This window comes from Haliotis rubra, unplaced genomic scaffold (assembly GCF_003918875.1).
Source record: "Haliotis rubra isolate DU_JTF1 unplaced genomic scaffold, ASM391887v1 Scf58, whole genome shotgun sequence".
In the NCBI taxonomy this organism is placed as follows: Eukaryota; Metazoa; Mollusca; class Gastropoda; order Lepetellida; family Haliotidae; genus Haliotis; species Haliotis rubra.
In genome coordinates this window covers 2,670,478-2,692,765 of record NW_025767279.1, presented here as the reverse complement: position 1 = coordinate 2,692,765, position 22,288 = coordinate 2,670,478, and the positions used below count along the sequence as shown (strand labels likewise).

The window sequence follows — 22,288 nt, the reverse complement described above, 5'->3', positions numbered from 1 at the left end:
GCAACCAATGCTTGTCGTTAGAGGAAACAGGATTGATGGACAGACTCGCCGACTTGGTTGATACATACCATCATATCTCAATTGCGTAGTTCGATGTTCATGCTGTTGATCACGGGATTGTCTGGCCCGCACTTGATTATATACACGCCGCCGTCATATTGCTGATTATTGATGGGTGCGGCGTTAAACGCCAAACAAACAAAACAAACACAATTGTTTGCGAGTTACTTGTAGTGAGTGAGTATGGTTTTACGCCGCTTTTAGCAATATTCCAGAAATATCACGGCGGGGGACAGAAATGGGCTTTACACATTGTACCCATGTGCGTGACGAGCGAACGCTTTATACACTAGGTCCCCAATTTACGTATAAACTTAGATCAGATTCATTCATTTCCTGGTACTTCCTTTCCTGGGCCTAGATTTTCGAAGCTCTCTTAGCGCTAAGATAGTTGTAAGTGCTATACATTAACATTAACTTACGACTATCTTAGCGCTAAGAGAGCTTCGAAAATCTAGGCCCTGGACTGTTATATACCTGTAAAGACGTATCAGAGAAGACTGTGTGACACTGATGATTTCGACTTTCAGCATGGAGGAATGTGACGCCCTGTGCACCAAGATCGCCATCATGGTCAACGGAAGGTTTGTCTGTCTCGGAACACCTCAGCATCTAAAGAACAAGTTTGGTCAGGGATACACCCTTATAGCAAGAATGGCAATGCTTGCCGACGGTCAAAACACCGCTCCAACCCAACCCCTAGTAGACTTCATCACGTCCCACTACCCCCACACCCAGGTGTTTGACGACCACCAGGGCTACGCCCACTTCCAGGTACCCGACACCTCCGTGAGTCTGGCCCAGGTGTTCACATCCATGGAGCAGGCCAAGGGGCAGTTTTGTGTGGAGGACTATTCCGTCCACCAAACAACTCTGGAGCAAGTGTTCCTTTCATTTACACGGCAACAGGTTCCGCCAAGAGAGGAACCACCCAAAGGATTCTGTAGAACAATTTGTTGCTGCTGTTGCAATTGCTGTTTTAGTTGTTGCTGAAGACTGTGTCGCAGGTTCATTTTCACAGCTTGGATTACAGTTCCTGTTATGAAGACGTCAACGAACCTATGTGAAATAGGTTTCCTGTTCGTATGCAGTGAACAATTTTTGACAGCATGTTGTTGTTAATTATATATTGTGTGAAACAAGCGCTACAAACACCCTGTGGTATCTGGGTGTCGCTGAAGCACGAACTTGCAGTGCCTTTATCAGATGGATTGAACAGTATTCCCGTCACACCAAAACGTGATAGCGGACAGCCCAAAGTGACAAAGGTTGGACAGCGAACAGACTAACACTTAGCCTCTTAAAAATATATAGTTTTATTACGATGAAATAGCTGCAATTGAAACTATAAATAAGGCCCTATACATGAACCAGTCGGGACCTGAAGGAAAGTCTAGACTTGTTTCATTTAGACTTTTGGGTCTGGGTAGAAGGAAACGTAACATACTCGGGGACTAGCACGCAGACTAAGAAGTGTGTCAAAGATGGAAAAGATAAGAAATACGTTTAATCGCATCTCACAGGAATAATTTCCATGAATGTTATGAATGATATGTGTGTCTTGGCTCTATATATGAGTATATTTCCGTGCATGTATGCGTCTACCTCATACAACAAAGATTACACAATAAATCCTCCATGTTCTTCTAGTTTGTACATGTCAATTGATTACAACTGTAGAAACTATAAATATAGGCCCTATACATGAACCAGTCGGGACCTGAAGGAAAGTCTAGACTTGTTTCATTTAGACTTTTGGGTCTGGGTAGAAGGGAAAGTAACATACTCGGGGACTAGCACGCAGACTAAGAAGTGTGTCATAGCGGACAAGGTCAAGGTGACCTTCACTGCATTCCGAAGCGTTGTTGTCCTTATCTTCCTTATGTCTCGCATGACTGGTCACCAGCACTCGACCTCCACTGCTGTGGTTGTACAATGAGCCCTGTCGACAGCGATCGTGAGAACACGAACATTTGCATTCATATCTGTGACGATAATAGGCAAGGTTATGTCATGTTTAGTACGTTGCTTTATAAACCCGTATTGCTGTTAAACAATATGTGAAGTCTATCTTTGTTAAATTACAACTTTGTATGTATATAGATATATCGTTGTTGACAGGCGGTAAAGCACGGCATTGAAAAAGGGCAGCGTGTGATTCCAGATTTACCCAGGAGATTATCAGACAGTGTAATAGAGCGGTGTCGGGTATTGCCGAACAGGCGGCTATTACCGAACCAAATTCCACTTCCGTATGTTTTGTCAACTTGCTGGTCGTGACAGTTTTTTCTATGCGTATGGCATCAGAGCTTCCAGAGTATCTTCCAGCAAAACTGTTGTTTAACTTAGAAAATACAATCCGAAACAAGAAAACGCATAAGACAAACATGGATGGTGGTGGTGGGGGCGCCACTGACTTATATTGTAATATTTCACAAAACACTGAGGAAGTACAAATCATGTTTGCTGCTTTTCATGCAGAACTTTAATAGCGCTCGATTATCAGGGTTATCCTGAGCACTCTGAAAATGTTCATTCAAATAACTGTTGTAACAAATGTTACCTTCTTGTCGTATTTTGAATTTTGGGTTCATGTTTTATTTTTTATACATCCTTGTTAGAATTTCAGTATATAGACGTCAATTCGCTCTTTAGAATGACCTCCAGCACTTACCGACACATTACCCCGACAAATCTTGCAATACTGGCCATCGATCAAGTAATTCTTTCTTCTTTCCCGTTACTATATTTGCATTAAAGAGTTTATTAACTTTCTGTACACGTTTGCAAACGACAATCCGTCGAAGCAGTGACTCTTCGGCCACAACCCAATATCTACGGCACACCAGTTTTTCGGAATAGCCCGACATGACAGCCCGTGATAGGTGTTCGGAAGAGTTGACAAGAGTGACAAAAATTGAAAACTTGACTTTTTGTAATATCTTTTTGCAGCGGGATTGGTAGACAAGACCTATTTGCCTTTCAGCGTTAATATGGTTCCCACTGAACGATTCTTTGTTAGTATTCCCTATTGTTTCATATGTAAAAATACAACAGGAATTATACCATATATGGATTTAGTTGTTCGTCAATACCCACACCGCTCTCTCTATGTAACTACCTTCATAGAAATATTTTATATATATGTTTTCATAAACAACATGGTTGAATACTGCGGTAATCTGCCATCAACTGTATTGCTATTTTGGTGCTTTTAGCCACTCATCAGTAATCCATATATCAATTATGATAGGTGAGTTATTTATATTTACCACGCTTTTAGCAGTATTCCATTTGGGGACACTAAAACGGTCTGTCACATAATAAGTTAGTGGTGTTAATTTTAATTTATTTTCAAATCTGCTTTGTTTCATCCATATTTTGACTAGAATATTATTGTTTACATATGTGATAAAATTTTAAAGTACTGTTAAAGAAGAATGGTAAGACGATACGCTATCACAGATAATCTTGAGCTTGACACAAACACCTGTTCAAATAGGCAGTCACGCTAAAACTCCAATGCAAACACGTTGGCACAATACGGTGAGTGAGTGAGTTTAGTTTTATGCCGCTTTAAGCAATATCACGGCGGGGAACTCCAGAAATAAGCTTCACACGTTGTACCCATTTGGGTCTTCGGCGAATCGAACCCGGGTCTTCGGCGTGACGAGCGAACGCTTTACCCATTAGGCTACCCCACCGATCCTGAGCACGTACAAATACAAAGGGGACTCTGAAATGGACTACAACTAGTGATATTAACCTTTACAGTAGGTCAACCAATGCACAAAATCAAAACCGGAGGTACTCAACAATTTGTTACGAACGTAGTTCAGAATGGACATAACATTTTTCTTCTGCATATATTTGGGGAAGTTTTGAAATTTTCCCTGAACAGTGATACTGTGTAATGGTTGACTTTACAAAAACCTTCGATACTGTGTGGTGAGCTAGCCTGCGCCACAAAATGATGTACATGTAGTGCGTGATATCTTCTCATTAAGGTTGTCTTCCAAAACCCCTCATTATGCCATCCCCATATTTGTGCATGTTTCACATCTCCAGAACCCAATCTACATGACAGAGAGCGGGTTGAATATATATATATATAAATAAAGTAAAACTTTTCAACTAATTGTATGACATATTTTAAGAAATGTTGAATTTTAGATCACTTGGTAATATGATTTTCAATCGGATCGCTTTGCTTAGGAAACATCTTTTTTCAAATAAATAATTTGGATACATATGAATATAGGTAAAGATAGATCAATCCGATCTGTGAGTTTCATGAATGTACACGGGGAAAATATATATGTCACACCAGGGCATACATTTCCAATCGAGATAAGAATATGTTTAATTATTTCAATCGGAATGAAAATACATGGAAGGACGAGGAAATATGAAACACAGAAAACACACGAACAAACTAATCCACTCCTATCCGAAACTCAACACTGTTGATTGTACAAGCGCCGCTTTACCTTCACGCGTTGAATCACTGTCAGGTGATCGATATTGCGCAAGAAATATCTAAACTCGTGACACATGAACAAGAGCAAATAAAACATATTCACATTCTTTATTTATTAGTCTCCTACTACCACTCTACTCCGCACCGACGTAAATTGAATTTTAAAATATGTTATGATTTATTGCATTAAACATACACTGTCTGAACTTGGATGCTGAAGTGAATACATGTCACAGGTGGCGAGTTTGTATTCTGTGGATGAGAATGATGACGGTTATTGCCAGTGTTCATTTTTTACTTTGTGTACCTTGTTCTCAGATGAACTCAGTAAAAGTGACAAAACCCGTTTTCTCATGCAAAAGAACTCTATTCTATTCCGACTATCACAACGATGTTTTTGTGCATCGCATTCACATATTGATGATGTTTGCTAAAATGTTAGCTTATCCTGTACGGTCACAAACACATGCAAAGGAACGTCTATTGTCAAATCTATATTCATAAATCACACGTGATACAGATAAGGAACACACACACGCACACGCACACATGCAGCCCAGTAAACACATGCAAAAGGAAGTCTGTTGTCAATGCATACCCAAACAACACGTGATAGAGAGAAGGCACGCATCCACACGCGCGCACACACATATACACGTGCGCGCTCACAGCGGTCCAGCAAGTATGCATAGATTATAACAACATGAATTGATTCACAAAAGAAACTACCCACCCATTGCTTTGGGATTGTTTTCTAAATCACAACAATGCAGTCGTAAATATCTTTCGATTGTGACAAACACGTACAATATTGTGTACGTGTTGCTAAAACACCACATACATCGTACCAAATACAGCATGGTCAGTTCCACACGTTCCCAGGCAGACAATTCAGTCTATACTGACTGGTCCATGGCATGTCCCCGGGGACGGTGGGGTAGCCTAGTGGTTAAAGCGTTCGCTCGCCACGCCGAAGACCCGGGTTCGATTCCCCACATGGGTACAAAGTGTGAAGCCCATTTCTGGTGTCCCGCCGTGATATTGCTGATCGGCGTAAAACCAAACTCACTCACTCACCCATAGCATGCCCCGAAATGCTCGATAGACCCGGATGCCCACATCACCCAGTCGCCTCATCACCATTCCTGTTGATCCAAAGTATAGGTGTTTCTTTCCTGTTGAAGACACTAACATACATGCAGATTCTCCAGCATTCGGTTGTTGTTAGTGGTAGTTGAGGAACAAATATGATATGTGAAAGAATCATATATAGACTCTATGTGTGTATCTGTACGGAATATAGATATATGCATGTTTAATATGTGAAATATGTGTATATAATTGTGTATGTGTATATATGTGTCAATATATGTATATATACGCACACATATATACACACATATGTGTCTATATATATACACATATGTGTCTATACGTACACACATATATATAAGTATATATGTGAACATACATACATACACATATGTATACATACATACATACATATACGCACACACATACACACACGTATACATAACGTGTGTTTGTATGTATATATATGTGTGTATATACATAACTAACATATGTTTATATATGTGTGTATATACATAACTACACACACACATACATACACAAACACATACATACATACACACATTATCTATATGTAGGACTATATATATATCGTCATATATATATTGGAGATGCTATTTAAGCAATCCATTGATTTATCTATATACTATCACAGGTGTACACGGTTTACAAGGGTAGGGATACTTTGTATAAACGTATTATTTTTCAGTTGAAAGATTTTTTAATTAATATTGGTGACGATATTGATTTCTGAGGACCTTATAGTACAGTATGACATGATATGATATGGCGGTATGAGCACAATCAATTCAACCTGTGCAGCTGTTGCCTGGGATCACGTGAGTGTGACGTCACCACTAGTACACCCGAAGCAGGCAGAGATACCCCATTGTGAGTACCTACCTTTCCACACTGTAAACATATCCCACATCTCGTAACAGCCTGAACTAGCAGGAGCTTAAGTCTGATTTGACAGTCTTCATTTTGTTAAGGTAACATAATATTTGTCTACTAAGGCAAATTTAATGACATCGTAGATCCACTGTATATATGTCCAAAAATAGAAAGCCCTACACTTGTATAGCATCTCTTTGAACACGTTGTATTTTGAGTGATTGCACATTGAATGCATTTAACCTGCCTTTTTATGTCAGAGATTATAACAAAATTTTATTGTAATATTTGGTTCGTTCCTAGAATAAATTTTTAACATCGGGGGAACAATCACAGATTTAATTATTCACAAGCTGGTGTGTCCGAGTTGTGGTTTCGTGTTTGGTGTTAAATATTGATGACATGTACTTGTGACAATGACATCTCTATTTGGCAGCTGGCTTTGTTAAAGGGAAACGGAATGTATCTGTTAATAACCTGTACGCGTTACATCACGTTTCACGTGTCCGGTGTTCGCGACTTTACGGTTGGGATCCTCCATTCATCAGTAGGGGTGTCTGTTTCACTGGGAATGTGGTGCACGCGGTTACTTCGTTCCGCTTCATGTGATTATTTTGTTAGCCTCTCTCATTTGTTTATAGCCCTTTTGACACCAACAGTGTCATTTTACATTTCTTAGTCACTGACGTATAAACTATTTTTAAACCCAACGCATTGCCGATCAAGCAGTGCAGGTTCTATAATACACGTTATTGTAATGGATTTTGTTTTGTTCATTCATAGGAAACTGAATCATATCAAGGCATGAGTCTCGTGATATCCGCTTGAGGGCGCTGTACTCACTGACAGTCGGATCACCTCGGCCTTCTCACATTCAAGAGGGTGGTGTTTCGCAATCAGGACTGGTTCAGCTGCAGCGTGTTTTCCCAAAACAACAATCACGTCACAGATTGCTCAAGGGGAGAGAACCAATGACATCACTGCCCCGAAACCAGGTCACTTGGCTGCAGGTATACCAACCAAGTGTCACTGAAATACCGCGTTCTTATCATCTCGCGAGAATCACGTGACTCGGGAGTGTCGCGATTTTATCACCGCAACGGGGAGATTATTGAAATGTACTTTAACATCGTGTTCACGACCTCTGCATTCATATAGCGTTGTCTACCACAAAGAGGACCGGTGTAAGGCAGATCAAGTTCAACATGGTCTTCTTTCGGCAGCTCCGGCTGCTTATGTGGAAGAATTACCTTCTACAACGTAAAAAGATTTGTGTGACAGTCTTTGAAATTCTTTTACCTCTTCTGTTTGGAGTGATATTCTTCAGCATGAGATTTCTGGTAGCGACCTCACCTCAATCAGCGGAAGTGTATTACCCCAGAGAGGTGACAAGGCAACTGAACAATTATTATGGCTATGATGAGGTTCTGTTCACACCCAACAATACCCTCATCAATGGACTGATTACAGATATCAACGAAACCGTTAACAGCAAATCGCCAAGATTAAGTTATTATTCAAGTAAGTTCATTTTGTCTATTTACCAGAGATAACGGAGCTGTGAAATGCTGTAATGACCGACTGTAAACTGAGCAGGATGGTAGTGGTGATACGACTGTACGTATTTATCTCTCACCCGTGAGGATCCGGGTTAGAATTGATCTTCAGTAACCCATGCTTGTCGTAAGAGGCGACTAACGGGATCGGGTGGTCAGGCTCCCTGACTTGGTTGACAAATGTCATCTCGTCCCAATTACGTAGATCGATGTCGATTACTGGATTGTCTGGTCCAGACTCGATTATTTACACAGCACTGCCATAGAGCTGGAATATTGCTGAGTGCGGCGTTAAACAAACAAACAAACAAACACACATTGATCACTCTTTTACATGTGTACACAAAACACTGTCAAGTAAATCTAGAGCAACCTGTCACAACTTATTATCATCCCAAGGAGATATATTGACTTGGAGATAAAGGTATTGCTGTATCACCTCTACTGGTCAGGGAATCTAATAAATAAGCATGATTGTTGTATCATGCAAGACTGACTGACTGAGTTTAGTTTTACGCCGCTTTTAACAATATTCCAGCAATATCACGGCGGTGGACACCAGAAATGGGCTTAACACATTGTGCCCATGTGGGGAATCGAACCCGGGCCTTCGGCGTGACGAGCCAACGCTGTATCATGCAAGAACTGGACATGGGTCGATTAACGACCCTGTCGAAAAACCTGTTATCAAGATGATCTAGAGAACAGGAAGTTTAGGATTTCATACCCGGAACAAGTGCAAAGAGAAATTCATTATTTTTTTTGTCGACTAACTTGACTCATATTATGTAACGACAGTGTTAAAAATACCTTCCACCCAATTATCTTGAGTCCTCGCGCGGTTATCCTTTAGAAAAGACACACCAGGTGGTCGTTGTTGGTCTTGAAACTATTTGTAGTGTGTGAGTGAGTGAGTGAGTGAGTGTAGTTTTACGCCGCACTCAGCAATATTCCAGCTATATGGTGACCGTCTGTAAATAATCGAGTCTGGACAGGACAATCCAGGGTTCAACAGCATGAACATCGGTCTACGCAATTTGGATACGATGACATGTGTCAACCAAGCCAGCGAGCCTGACCACCCGATCCCGTTAGTCGCCACTTACGACGAGCATGGGTTACTGAAGGTCAATATTCTAACCCGGATCTTCATTTGGGAAGTATGACAAGGAGATTGGTGGAGATACCTTTTGTTGATATTCACCTTTCTGTGTATTCCCCTCAGAATGCAGGTACATTGTTACCGCATTTTCAATTTTAGTTTTGGTTTTGTTTCATCTTACTTGATTAATACTGAAGTGTATATAATAATGAGGGTGGGCTTGTTAAATGAATGAACCTTGTAAATGTCAACACATAATTTATGTATGTTTATTTTCATTTTAATTTGATGTAAATAACGAAAGCGTCCCGACTGTTGGCACTTATGGTACATATATTTTGAGCTGAATAATTCCCCAAAATGAAGTGCTTCACATGTGAGCGTGAAAGCGAATATCCTGTCCTGTTTGACTTAAAATGAGCTTCCCATCTGGTTCCTCCAATCGTGACTACCTAATTGTAGCACACACACCCACACCCACACCCACACCCAGACAGACGGACACACACACAGAGACAGCCCCCACACACACACACACACACCTATAGCACTTCCATTAAAAAGTTAAACCCCTTTCTGACAACCAACACAATGTCATTACAGTTTACTGCTTCATGAATCAGTATTGGGTAAATACATACCTATATTTACAGACACACTTACGTTGAAAGGATTTTCATCGAGGAAAGATATGCTGGACTACTTCAGATACAATTCTGATCAAGTCGGCTTTGCTGTTGAATTTGAAAACGTTGGACTGTCAGACACCGACATGCCCAAGAAACTGCGGTACGCCATTCGTCCAAAAGGTGACCGATATCAAGGTTGGCACACCACTGAAACGACTCCTTTTGTGGCTACTTCGGGTCCAAGATCCACGTACGATCCAGGTAACCGGTTTGTATTATTGCCTCTGAACTTCAGAATTTATCAGATATGAAAAAGGCAGATATGACACGGTGATAGAATATATACCAGAAAAGTAGAAACTATGCAGTGTTTAAATTCTAGATTTAAAAATATAACAATATGGAAAATTTTCACTGGAATGGATATCGTGATCATAAGAAATGGCAGAAAAGCATGTTTAATGTCCATGACATTTACGATTCGAGTTCAAATGTGCGACAGCAACAATGTCACTAACCTGATAGCGGGTATGCCCACCGTGAGTAGCGAGAACAGCAGTGCATCGAAGACACATAGTCTAGACATACACAGTTGCTAATGGATGGCTTGTCATATTCTCCGCAACACTGCTGCCAAAACTCGGACAATTTGGCTGATTTATTAGAGGGAGTAGGCGTCGCTGCATCAGCCAGAATAGGGGCGGTGGAGTAGCCTAGTGGTTGAAGCGTTCGCTCGTTCCGACAAATACCCGGGTTCGATTCCCCACATGGACACAATTGCTGGAATATTGCTTAAAGCTGCGATAAACTAAACTCACTCACTGATCTCATACATGCTCTATGGGGTTTTACAGGTGGGTGAGGTGAGGTGAGGTGAGGTGAGGTGAGGTGAGGTGAGGTGAAATTGGGTTTAACGTCGTGCTTAAAGGTCACATGCTACCAAAAAATCAAACATAATTAAAACACAATTATCACTTATTCATGACATATAATATACATTGCTGGTTACGAAAAAATATATAAACAAAATTATAAGCGTACAATCGCAAATCGAAAGTGCAAAATTGTGTACTTCGGTTTACTTCCCAAGAAACGAAGCAGCCGGGATACCGAACCCAGTCAGAGCGGGTGGGTGTGCACTCAAGTGTAACGGCTGGTTCATTTGCAGATGCCCTCACGGCTCATTGTGTATATATATAGAGAGATGTTGGGTTTTGTAAATACATGCTCATTTTTTTGTGTATAACATTTTGCAATCAACAGACATCATAACATGTCATGTGTTCAAGTATCACACCTGCCTGTCTGTGTAATTACATAATGTGACAGGGACCGAACTCGGGCCGTAAATCAATGCATTTTGTTTATGGTGTATAGCCTGATTGGTGTTAAGTTCAAATTGCATGTGGTCAGCGATAGCAGCTGTGTATTGAATATTGTCATTAGCAGACAGGCAGGCAGACACACAGGTTTCAATAAAACAAGACATTGAGTTTTGTCTGTGACAACGACATATCTATATCACAGTTAGAAATTCTGTCAACCCTAAATAATGACATTGCTTTTAAGTATCGAACTGAGAAAGTGTCTCGGTAAGAAGAACGTGTGGTGAAATAGACAAATGAAATTATATGCACAGTTAATTTACTGTCATAACATATAAAAAGCTCGCGCCTGTGAGATATCAACAAAACATTAGAAAAATAGCTCACACCAAAGCCTTCACCGAGTATTCACCCGACAACCCGCTTCCAAGCTGCGCGAATCTATTTTCTTGCGCACGTGCTATGAGCGCAGCCCAGCTGTTGAAACCCGTTTTCCCCCAGAAATGTCTGGGGAAAATTAGTGAAACGTTTGAACTCCGATTTCGCGCGTTTTTTTCATCGCGTTATTTTTCAACTTTATACGTTGAATTTGCATTTTTTGACGATTTGTTTCGGTATGTCCATACCGAAAGGTATCAGAATCTGCAAAGTTGTGTTTTACGTTGCATGTGACCTTTAAGAATATTTCGCTCATATGACGACGTGCTTGCGTGTGTATGTGTATGTGCATCTGCTTGTACTAGCCCAGGCTGAAGCTGGTTTTATAGTGCTAGCCCACTGAGATACCATGTCGCAGTGAAGCATGAATACCCCACTCAGACACATTATACTGACTCCGAGCCAACCAGTCCTTGTTGTACCCATTAATGCCGAGCGTCAGGCAGGGACCAACAAGTACCATATTTTAACGTCTTTCGCTATTGGGGATTAACAGGCAGAGCCAGTACTTAAGCATGGTGCTCGTGAAATCATAGCAGCACTAGGCGTATGAGGACGGGTATTATCCTGTTTGAATGTCAATCCTGGGCCATGACGTTAAAGAAACGATAATGCCACTGGTCCGAAAGTCTGATCTCTGTAGCCTACACCTGTCAGCAACTAAAGAGGTTCTCTGACGGCCACATATCATCACAGAATCAACCCTCATCATTATGGAATAGCCCCATTTCACAGGCTAAAGCATGGTGCTTCCAAAGACGTCTGCAGACACGTTGACGTCCGTCTCTAGGGGAAATGTTATAAAACTGGACAACCGCCTTCCATCACAACTGAGGTTGAGAAACATGATTTCGGCAATACCTCTGACAGTTTTGTCAATGTTGTTGCATCAGGATAGGTCATGGCGGTGCGACTTGGTCGTATCCCGTAATGATGTAAGCGGTTCCTGTCTGCGTTGGGGTGGACACGCCTGGAAGATCTGGGCAGTTGTTACTGCTGTCTGGAACTTGTACAGGAGATAGGTCATCCGTCTCCGTCCGTCCCGTGTTGGGGTGGACACGCCTGGAAGATCTGAGCAGTTGTTACTGCTGTCTGGAACTTGTACAGGAGATGGGTCACCCGTATCTACCTGTCCTGTGGTGGGGTGGACACGCCTGGAAGATCTGAGCAGTGGTTACTGCTGTCTGGAACCTGTACAGGAGATGGGTCACCCGTATCCACCTGTCCTGTGGTGGGGTGGACACGCCTGGAAGATCTGAGCAGTGGTTACTGCTGTTTGGAACCTGTACAGGAGATGGGTCACCCGTATCCACCTGTCCTGTGTTGGAGTGGACACGCCTGGAAGGCCTGTACAAGAGATGGGTCACCCGTCTCCGTCTGTCCTTCTGTTGGCGTTTTGGTACAAGGACGTCCTGCATGGGGGGAAATCGGCAGGGTCATTATTTTTCCGATAAGAACTTGAATAGTATCTCGGTGGCAATGGAAATGTGCAGCCACCTGACACTGAGACATGCCCATACTTGCAATCCTATTAGCTGTGAATGCATAACGCCATTTAGAACGTGGTCAAATGTAACATATGTTATATACTTTCTCAGTAAGGAACAGATTCTAGTACTGTTTAGATTGAGTCCCATGCGGGATTCGAATCCACACTGTAAGAGTCAGCTCACTCAACCCCCGCGGAAGTCGCTTTGTGGATGGGTCTCGTGACAATCAAAGACTATTGTATTTTTTTCAAAGAAAAATACTATTGCGTTATTGGTAATAATATTGCAATGGAATTATGATTATTTCTTTGAATACCAAATTCTTCAAAGATTATTTAGTTGATACCAGGCCAATGTTTAGCATAAGTACATGGATTGTGAATTTGTTTCGGATTATGTACTTTTATGTTTCGTGTGAATTTGCAAATGTGTTACAGTCTAAATGCGTACATAGTGAGTAAGTGAATATTGTTTAAAGCCGTATGGGCAACTTTGCAGCTTTTCTGCAAGCCCATGGGCAACTTTGCAGCTTTTCTGCAAGCCCATAAAGACACCCCCTGCATGTCAATATATCTTTTTCAGACTATAGCGACTTTATGAAACTGCAGCGCATTTTTAACGAAGCCATCATCAAACATTTCAACCCGAACTCAAATGCTACACTGCAGAACCTGGATGTACAAATGCTCCGAATGCCATACCCGCCTTACGTAACAGACGCCATGATTCTGCTGCTGCAGTACATGTTTCCTGTGTTACTGATGCTGAGCTTCATCCTGATGGCCATCCAGACAACAAAGGGAGTTGTCTACGAGAAGGAAAGAAAACTGAAAGTGAGTCACCAGATTCTGGGACGTTTGAGACTTTTGCCTTTCCGAAATACTCAATACGTTTACTCAGTCTTTAAGTTCAAGAAACTTGGCACTGGTCATTGCGACATGGACATTATCAATTTACACATAACTTCTGTGATAACCAGTTTGTTGTTGGGATGTTCGTGGTTTTTCATTTTTTATAACATCATAGTATTCAAGAGTGGCATAATGTTGTCACGCCGCTTCACGCGTAGAGAAGAGGCAAATTAAAATTTCACTCCCGTGGGTTTCAAAATAGAACTGGACAGTATAGCGGGAGAGAGAAATACAGTATCTAGATATTACCATCCCTTTCATTAAACATGAGCTGGTGAACTTTGTCAGATTTAGGAGCAGGGTTGTTTGCCATAAAGTTTTTGTTAAAAATAGAATAACTATTCTAAGTTAGAATACACTCCGCATTTTCTACTCCCCAGGAATCCATGAAGCTGATGGGTCTGAGCGCTGCAGCTCACTGGACGTCTTGGTTCCTGACCAGCTTTATATACCTGTTGGTAATTATGGCCCTGTACGCTCTGCTTTGCGGAGTTAACGCAAGTGGAAATGGGGCAGCTCTGGCCAAATCAGATCCCTCCCTGTTCTTTGTGTTCCTCCTCTGTTACGGCGTCTCCATCATCTCCTACTGCTTCATGATCAGCGTCTTCACTCAAAGAGGTAAGTTTCTGAACTGTTATTGAAATACGTTATAAACGCTTTCCTAATACTCATAATTATGTGTTCTTCAAGACTGTATTATAGTGTGGAGATTGTATACAAGTAATGAATAGTTCACACTGATATTTCTCATTCACAGGAAGGTGTTCTCAAAATTCGACTGTCACCGTCAGTTGATCCATATATTAGCGGCAAAACTCATTCCATAATACGAGGAGATCCCTGCTCGCTGTAGTCACATTGTGCACCCACCACACCCATTGGAACCTTCACCGATGACCTCAGAAATCCCGACGTGTACAAAAACTGTAATAAATGATGATACGTACAGCAAATCTAATATACTCGTATTACCTGTGTACTCGTTAAATATCTGAACGGATTAGATAGATTATAAAAAATTTGTTGTTGTTGAAATGTTGATGTTTAAATGTCACTGAAGCATACACTAACAATATCCAAGACAACACTTATATTAATAACTTACAACCATAGTTCGTCATATGCATTTCGACTGAAATCAGCAGCAGAAAAGGAGTTCTTTATGTCCATTATGTCCTTTATGAGTTGAGATTTTCTTTGTTTCAGCAAACATTGGAGCAGCTATCAGCGGGATCGCGTTCTTCCTATCCTACTGCCCGTACTTCTACCTAGCTATCATATACCAAAACATGTCGAGGTCAGCCAAACTGGCTTCCTGTCTCCTGTTCAATGTAGGAATGGCGTTTGGTGCAAATGTCATATCACTCTATGAAGGAGCAGGTACGTTGTTTTTCACTTTCTAAACACAAGGTTGTTAAGGATGTACCACACAGAACTGGAGTGGATGCTGAATAAAGAGCAAAATAGAGATTGAATTATCATATGTTTGTTCCAAAATGCTTTGGACCTCTGAGGGAGCTGTTTCTTTCCCTGGTCAATATGCAGCTGTATATATTTCATCTGGAAACCAAATATTCAGTATATCTATCGGCATCCAACATTTTACATTTTCTTTAGAATAAGATGTAATGATGTTTCTTCCTCACATTGTATAACACTGAAGCTTGTTTCAATATGCAGGTTCTGGTGTGCAGTGGTCAAATTTCCATGAGCCCGCTACTGTGGATGACAACTTTTCCTTGCTGGACGCCATGTTGATGTTGCTAGGCGACACAGCAATCCACCTCCTCATCACCTGGTATCTGGACAATGTCTGGCCAGGGGAGTTTGGTGTTCCGAAACCATTCTACTTCCCTTTTACTGTAAGTATTTTTTGGGGCATATATGCAATATTCAAAACATAGCTGCAACGCTGACACATTGTACACTCTACAGCGAAACATTTTATTTTATCTTTTGAAGCTCAGTTTTCTTTAAGAAATTTCACATTTATGCATCTGTTTTCTCATAATCTCTGTATTCTTTGTTTCGCCAACAAAGACTTCTTTATTCTAAACGTTGGATTTTTTAATTTTTTGATTTGAATTGGACAACATTCAAACACCCTTGTTTCGAAGATGAAATCACTTTTGTATTTGCTTAGAGGTATCCGATGTTGTATACAACCGAAGAATGATGGGTAAAGAATGAATGTCGGGTCCAGGATTTTACTTCGAGTTATCCGATGTTGTATACAACTGAGGAATGATGGGTAAAGAATGAATGTCGGGTCCAGGATTTTACTTCAAGTTATCCGATGTTGTATACAACCGAGGAATGATGGATAAAGAATGAAAGTCGGGTCCTCGCTTTTTACTTCGAGTTATCCGATGTTGTATACAACTGAGGAATGATGGGTAAAGAATGAATGTCGGGTCCAGGATTTTACTTCGAGTTATCCGATGTTGTATACAACTGAGGAATGATGGGTAAAGAATGAATGTCGGGTCCAGGATTTTACTTCGAGTTATCCGATGTTGTATACAACTGAGGAATGATGGGTAAAGAATGAATGTCGGGTCCAGGATTTTACTTCGAGTTATCCGATGTTGTATACAACTGAGGAATGATGGGTAAAGAATGAATGTCGGGTCCAGGCTTTTTACTTCGAGTTATCCGATGTTGTATACAACTGAGGAATGATGGGTAAAGAATGAATGTCGGGTCCAGGATTTTACTTCGAGTTATCCGATGTTGTATACGACCGAAGAATGATGGGTAAAGAATGAATGTCGGGTCCAGGATTTTACTTCGAGTTATCCGATGTTGTATACAACTGAGGAATGATGGGTAAAGAATGAATGTCGGGTCCAGGATTTTACTTCGAGTTATCCGATGTTGTATACAACTGAGGAATGATGGATAAAGAATGAATGTCGGGTCCAGGATTTTACTTCGAGTTATCCGATGTTGTATACAACTGAGGAATGATTGGTAAAGAATGAATGTCGGGTCCAGCTTTTACTTCGAGTTATCCGATGTTGTATACAACCGAGGAATGATGGAAAAAGAATGAATGTCGGGTCCAGCTTTTACTTCGAGTTATCCGATGTTGTATACAACTGAGAAATGATGGGTAAAGAATGAATGTCGGGTCCTGGCTTTTACTTCGAGTTATCCGATGTTGTATACAACCGAGGAATGATGGATAAAGAATGAATGTCGGGTCCAGGCTTTCACTTCGAGACAACCGTATGCTCGACACGGCTGTGTTTGTATCTGTAGTGTTTTACTTATTGTAATAAGACACAATGTTTACATAATTTTGATATGGGTAATTATTCGTAATACCAGGGCTCCTATTGGTGTGGGACTAAGCAGACCAATGCTGATTATTCAAGTAGTCAGAACTTGGATGTGAAGCATTTTGAGACGGAACCAAGAGGCATGGAGACTGGAATATCCGTCCAAAATCTCAAAAAGGTAAACAATAAATGCTTCTGATTTTATGCTTCTTTTTGCATTGTGAATATTTCACTATTTCAAACTATTCTGCAATCTAAGATCTCCCTTGATAATGTGTTCATTAGTTGTCAGCAATGTGCAATCCATTTGGCTGTTAATCGTAACAAGGTGTCATTACATACTTCTTCAAAATACCTACAAAATACTCGTCAGTTGTCTGAGGGACGACCGATTAAAGCACTAGAGATCAGCAGTTTGTGTACGCAACGGTCGATATTAAGGTAGGGTTGCACTTCAGAAAAACCTTAAACAAAAATATTAAACGAATCTTTCATATGACGTCTTTCACGTCACTGGATGACAGATACCTGATGTTACTAACGTATAAATTTAATTAAACAACTTGGAAGCATGTGATAAATGTTTAATGTGTCTAGTGAAATGTGATTATATGTTATCTCGGGACGTACACACATTAAATATTTATTATTATTAATAAATAATGTCTATTTATATTGCGCTGGGTTCCATCCACAAAGGTGCATGCTCAAGGCGCTACTATTATGAGAAGTTCACGGGAGGAGATAGTTCGTGGGGATAGAACTTTCTGAAGAGAAAGGTTTTAGGTTGGTTTTGAATGTCTCAAGGGTGGGGGGATTCTTTAATGTTCTGAGGTAGTGGGTTCCATAACTGAGGTGCTGCTACTTGAAACGATCTGTTGCCGTAGGATTTTAGTCTTGAGTTTGGTACTGCAAGTAGGCGTTGGTTTTCAGACCTTAGACGTCGTGAAGGCTGGTATGGTCAGATCAGGTCTGATCAGGTCGGTGCTGTACCATTCAAACAGTGGTATGCAAAACACAAGATCTTGAAGTGGATCCGGGCTTCTATTGGTATCCAGTGTAGGGACATCAATACCGGTGTTATCTGGGATCTTTTTGGTGCATGACTCACAATACGAGCTGCCCTATTTTGTACCTTCTGGAATTTGTTCAGCAGATCCTGACTCAAACCATACAACAGAATGTTGCTGTAGTCAATGCGGGACTAGTGGACTAGTGTCTTTGTTACGTCTTTGGTAATAAGATTACATGATATTTATTACATGATATTTATTACGTGAAATATCCTCGGACCTGAGTATTTCTCCGCTCACACATGTATACGCGAGATCACATTCATCCGCCTGACGTCATCAACAATTGTCAGATTCTGATCACTTAAAACAAAAAAGGATTTGACACAAAACAACTTACATTCAATAACTATAATGTATCAAAGATTTCAATACGACGTTTTTTAAATGTTTTTTAAATGTCTTACGTTAGGATCCAAGTATGGCCGTGCCGTGCAGTACGGAAATCGGCGTGAAATGCACTTTATTTCACGACTGTATTGCTATCTTTAGAACAATTGGATATAAAATAAAAGGCGACATCGAGTAATGTCATTGATTAACTCAATCAATTGACATCATACAACAACAAACCTTCGCTTAAAAAACAAAACACAATGTAAAATGTATTTAATGTACTCTTGCTGTGAAGGTTTTCGGCTCTGGATCTAAGAAGAAGGTAGCTGTGGATGGGATGAATTTCAACATGTACGAGGGTCAGATCTCTGTTCTCCTGGGTCACAACGGCGCTGGGAAAACTACAACCATGTCTGTTCTTACAGGTAAATATATTGTACTTACGGGTGTGTGACGGATGTGTGACGAGTGTGTGACGGGTGTGCGAACTCTCCCCTTGTGAAAATAACCAGACTTAAGACCACATTGAAGAATGTTTTTGCGTTGGCGGAGCCAATCAGGGGGTTAGAACCACCTGCCACACCCCCACCCCCACCCACCCCACACACCCCTTCAAAATTCCTGGATCCGCCCAAGCATCATGATCACTCACTGATCGACAGCAATCCATGATAACCTCGGAATCATACCTTCTGAATATTGAGGGGCGGTGGTTCCTATGTAACCATACATACATATACGTATCTAACATGCAAAGACGTTATCATGTTATGTCCACGAGCAAGCGATTTCGTCAAGCAGAAGTATACGCTACTTGCCGAGTTATAAATCACACAAGATCCATAACTGGAAATGGTATATCTTGGCCCTGTATGCAGTCATGACAACTGTGTATCCATTTGCAGGTTTCATTCCTTCGTCTGGAGGCACCGCCATTGTGAACGGCTACGACATCAACAACGACATCCAGAGTGTCCGGCAGAGTCTAGGTCTTTGTCCTCAACACAACATCCTGTTTGACAGTTTGTCCGTCCAGGAACATCTGGAGTTCTTTGCCTGTGTAAGTTACCTTTCAATGATTTAATCTATATAATCAAAGTCCCGGAGTTTATGTGTGAACACTGAACTAGCACTTGATAAAGTTACAGAATAATGAACTTACTTACATATTTGTTTGGATATTTGGGAAGAACGTGTCTGAGGTGTTCTGATCATTTCTGAGCGGGGTTCGGTTTCACTCATGGGCCCAATGTGTGAAGCCCATTCCTGGTATCCCCCACCGTGATATTGCTGGAATATTGTACAAGGCGGCGTACAACTAAACTCACTCACTCTATTGCTGCACAATCAACTCCTGTAAAGTATCTATATAAAGTGCAAATCCTTGTTATCCATAAAAACGCGTCATGAGTTCATGTTCGTCCAAGTTCTAAATGTCTTTCAAGGACTGCTCTGCTCTTGTAGTTGAAAGGTTGTCCGAGCAAGAATATTCAATCTGAAGTGACCACTATGATAAATGAAGTTGGCTTGAGTATGAAGAGATTCACAGAGTCTCAGCATCTATCTGGAGGACAGAAGAGGAAGCTTTCTGTTGGCATTGCTTTGATTGGAGGATCCAAGGTAGGCCAACACAATCTCTATTGAAAAAAATCTCCCGAAGGACTGTATTTGAGGACGTCCACAGCTATATTCTAACGTTTCAGAGCATATGCTCACGGCTTCATTATCTGATACTCTGAAACATTCTATTTTATTATGGGGAGAAAGTTGGCATCCTAAAATGCTCTCCGTTATTTGTATCACGAAATACCATTCGAATATTTGATATTTTATTCTAATAATAAACAATATCGATTTAATTATTTGCAGTTTGATAATATCAAAAATGGTATAAAGGATACTAATGAACAGAACAATTTAGATCGTTATCCTGGATGAGCCGACTTCCGGTATGGATCCTGCAGCCAGAAGACAGACATGGGACATCCTTCAGAGGAACAAGCAGGGCCGGACCATGTTGCTGACCACTCACTTCATGGACGAGGCTGACCTCCTGGGTGACCGCATCGCCATCATGACAGAAGGGGTGGTCAAGTGTTGTGGGACATCCTACTTCCTGAAGAAACTCTACGGTAAGGCCGAACTGACATTTTGCAGTCAATGCACTTTTGGTAATTTGTGTTTTACCTTCTTACCTTCTTTACTCTTCTTATCATAATATAGCTCTCCGTCATTGGCTCATTTCTGTATTTCCAGGGGCTGGCTACCACCTGGTGATGGTGAAGGAACCCACCTGTCAGGTGGCGTCAGTGACGGCAGTGGTCCAGCAACACGTCCATACAGCTGTCATTGAGAGTGAGATCAATGCTGAACTCTCCTACCTGCTGCCTGATGACCAGTCAGCCAATTTTGCTGCTCTCTTCAATGAGATTGAGATCCAGAGGGGGAAGCTTGGCATATCTAGCTTTGGCGCAAGTGCAACAACCATGGAGGAAGTGTTTCTTAAGTTAGTAGTTTCAATTGTTTTAAAACCATATGTCGAAAAGTTATGGGAAGAATAGGTGCACTATGTCAACACATATTGATTGATTTTCTGCTTGTTGTTCAACGCCGCACTCAGCAATATTCCAGTCATATGGCGGCGGTCTGTAAATAATCGAGTCTGGACAAGTAATCAACAGCATGAGCATCGATCTACGCAATTAGGACACGATGACATGTGTCAACTAAGTCAGCGATTCTGACCACCCGGTCCCGTTATTCGCCTCTTGTGACAAGCATGAGTTGCTGAAGAACAAGTCTTTACCCGGATCTTCACGGATTGTCACCAAATATAATGTCTATGAATTAAGTAACTACTAGTATTCATTACCAGTACTCAGCAATCCAATGTTATGGTCCAATAATGTAATGATTAATACAGGACCTTAGTGAGTAGGTTGTACGCCGCTTTTAGCAATATTCCAGCAATGTCACGGCGGGTGACACCATTGTCCTCATGTGGGGAATCGAACCCGGAACTTCGACGTGACGAGCGAACGCTTTAAAAACTAGGCTACCCCACCACCAATACAGGACATTAACACACTGCTGCTTTCCAAAGTATGGAATGTAGTGGCGCAATATATACTCAATACAGTATTTGTTGACAACAGCGTTCAAAATGATGACAAAATACCATAAAGTTTCTGATCTTCTGTCAATGTATAGATTTGTATTCTATGATTTTTAACATATAACCAATCATACAATAGGCTCAGGTTTGACCACCCTCTGCTTACAAACAAATGATATGCGTATAGTGATGGGACCGAACCTGAACACATTTCTGCACAAACATTGCAAATTGTCGTTAATATCGTATCTGTTGGACAGAGCGGGTGAGGAGGAACAAGAAGAGTGTGGAAATGCCAATGAAGATTACCCTACAGGATCAAGAAACAATTTGATATCAACCGGAATAAATGGTTGGAGCAATGGAAATTATGAACTGAGAGACAGAGGCACGGCTGATATATTAGGTAAATTGCTTTGAATATAGCATGTGTTCATAGCACAAAAGTAACTGCACAGGGTTTTTAAAAACAAAAAATGCCATAAATATTGTATTTAAAGGTT

At 41.0% G+C, this 22,288-nt stretch overlaps 2 protein-coding genes across 4 annotated transcripts in view; both read left to right on the top strand.

Moving 5' to 3' along the window:
• The window catches only part of LOC124254666 (phospholipid-transporting ATPase ABCA3-like), a 29,210-nt gene extending 26,376 nt beyond the window's left edge, over positions 1-2,834 (top strand). For all 3 annotated transcript variants that reach the window (XM_046688511.1, XM_046688510.1, XM_046688512.1), the window contains one exon: positions 591-2,834. In XM_046688511.1, the coding sequence (XP_046544467.1) occupies positions 591-1,053 (463 nt within the window). In that variant the 3' untranslated portion in view covers positions 1,054-2,834. The remainder of the gene's footprint in view (positions 1-590) is intronic.
• A 3,617-nt stretch (positions 2,835-6,451) lies between these two features.
• Positions 6,452-22,288, top strand: part of LOC124254660 (phospholipid-transporting ATPase ABCA3-like) — a 53,238-nt gene continuing 37,401 nt past the window's right edge. The window contains 14 exon segments of the mRNA XM_046688503.1: positions 6,452-6,523; positions 7,310-8,047; positions 9,838-10,074; positions 13,649-13,899; positions 14,358-14,595; positions 15,184-15,357; positions 15,658-15,839; positions 17,311-17,439; positions 18,966-19,095; positions 19,576-19,730; positions 20,135-20,290; positions 20,592-20,802; positions 20,927-21,176; positions 22,046-22,191. Coding sequence (XP_046544459.1) covers positions 7,732-8,047; positions 9,838-10,074; positions 13,649-13,899; positions 14,358-14,595; positions 15,184-15,357; positions 15,658-15,839; positions 17,311-17,439; positions 18,966-19,095; positions 19,576-19,730; positions 20,135-20,290; positions 20,592-20,802; positions 20,927-21,176; positions 22,046-22,191 — 2,575 coding nt within the window. The 5' untranslated portion in view covers positions 6,452-6,523; positions 7,310-7,731.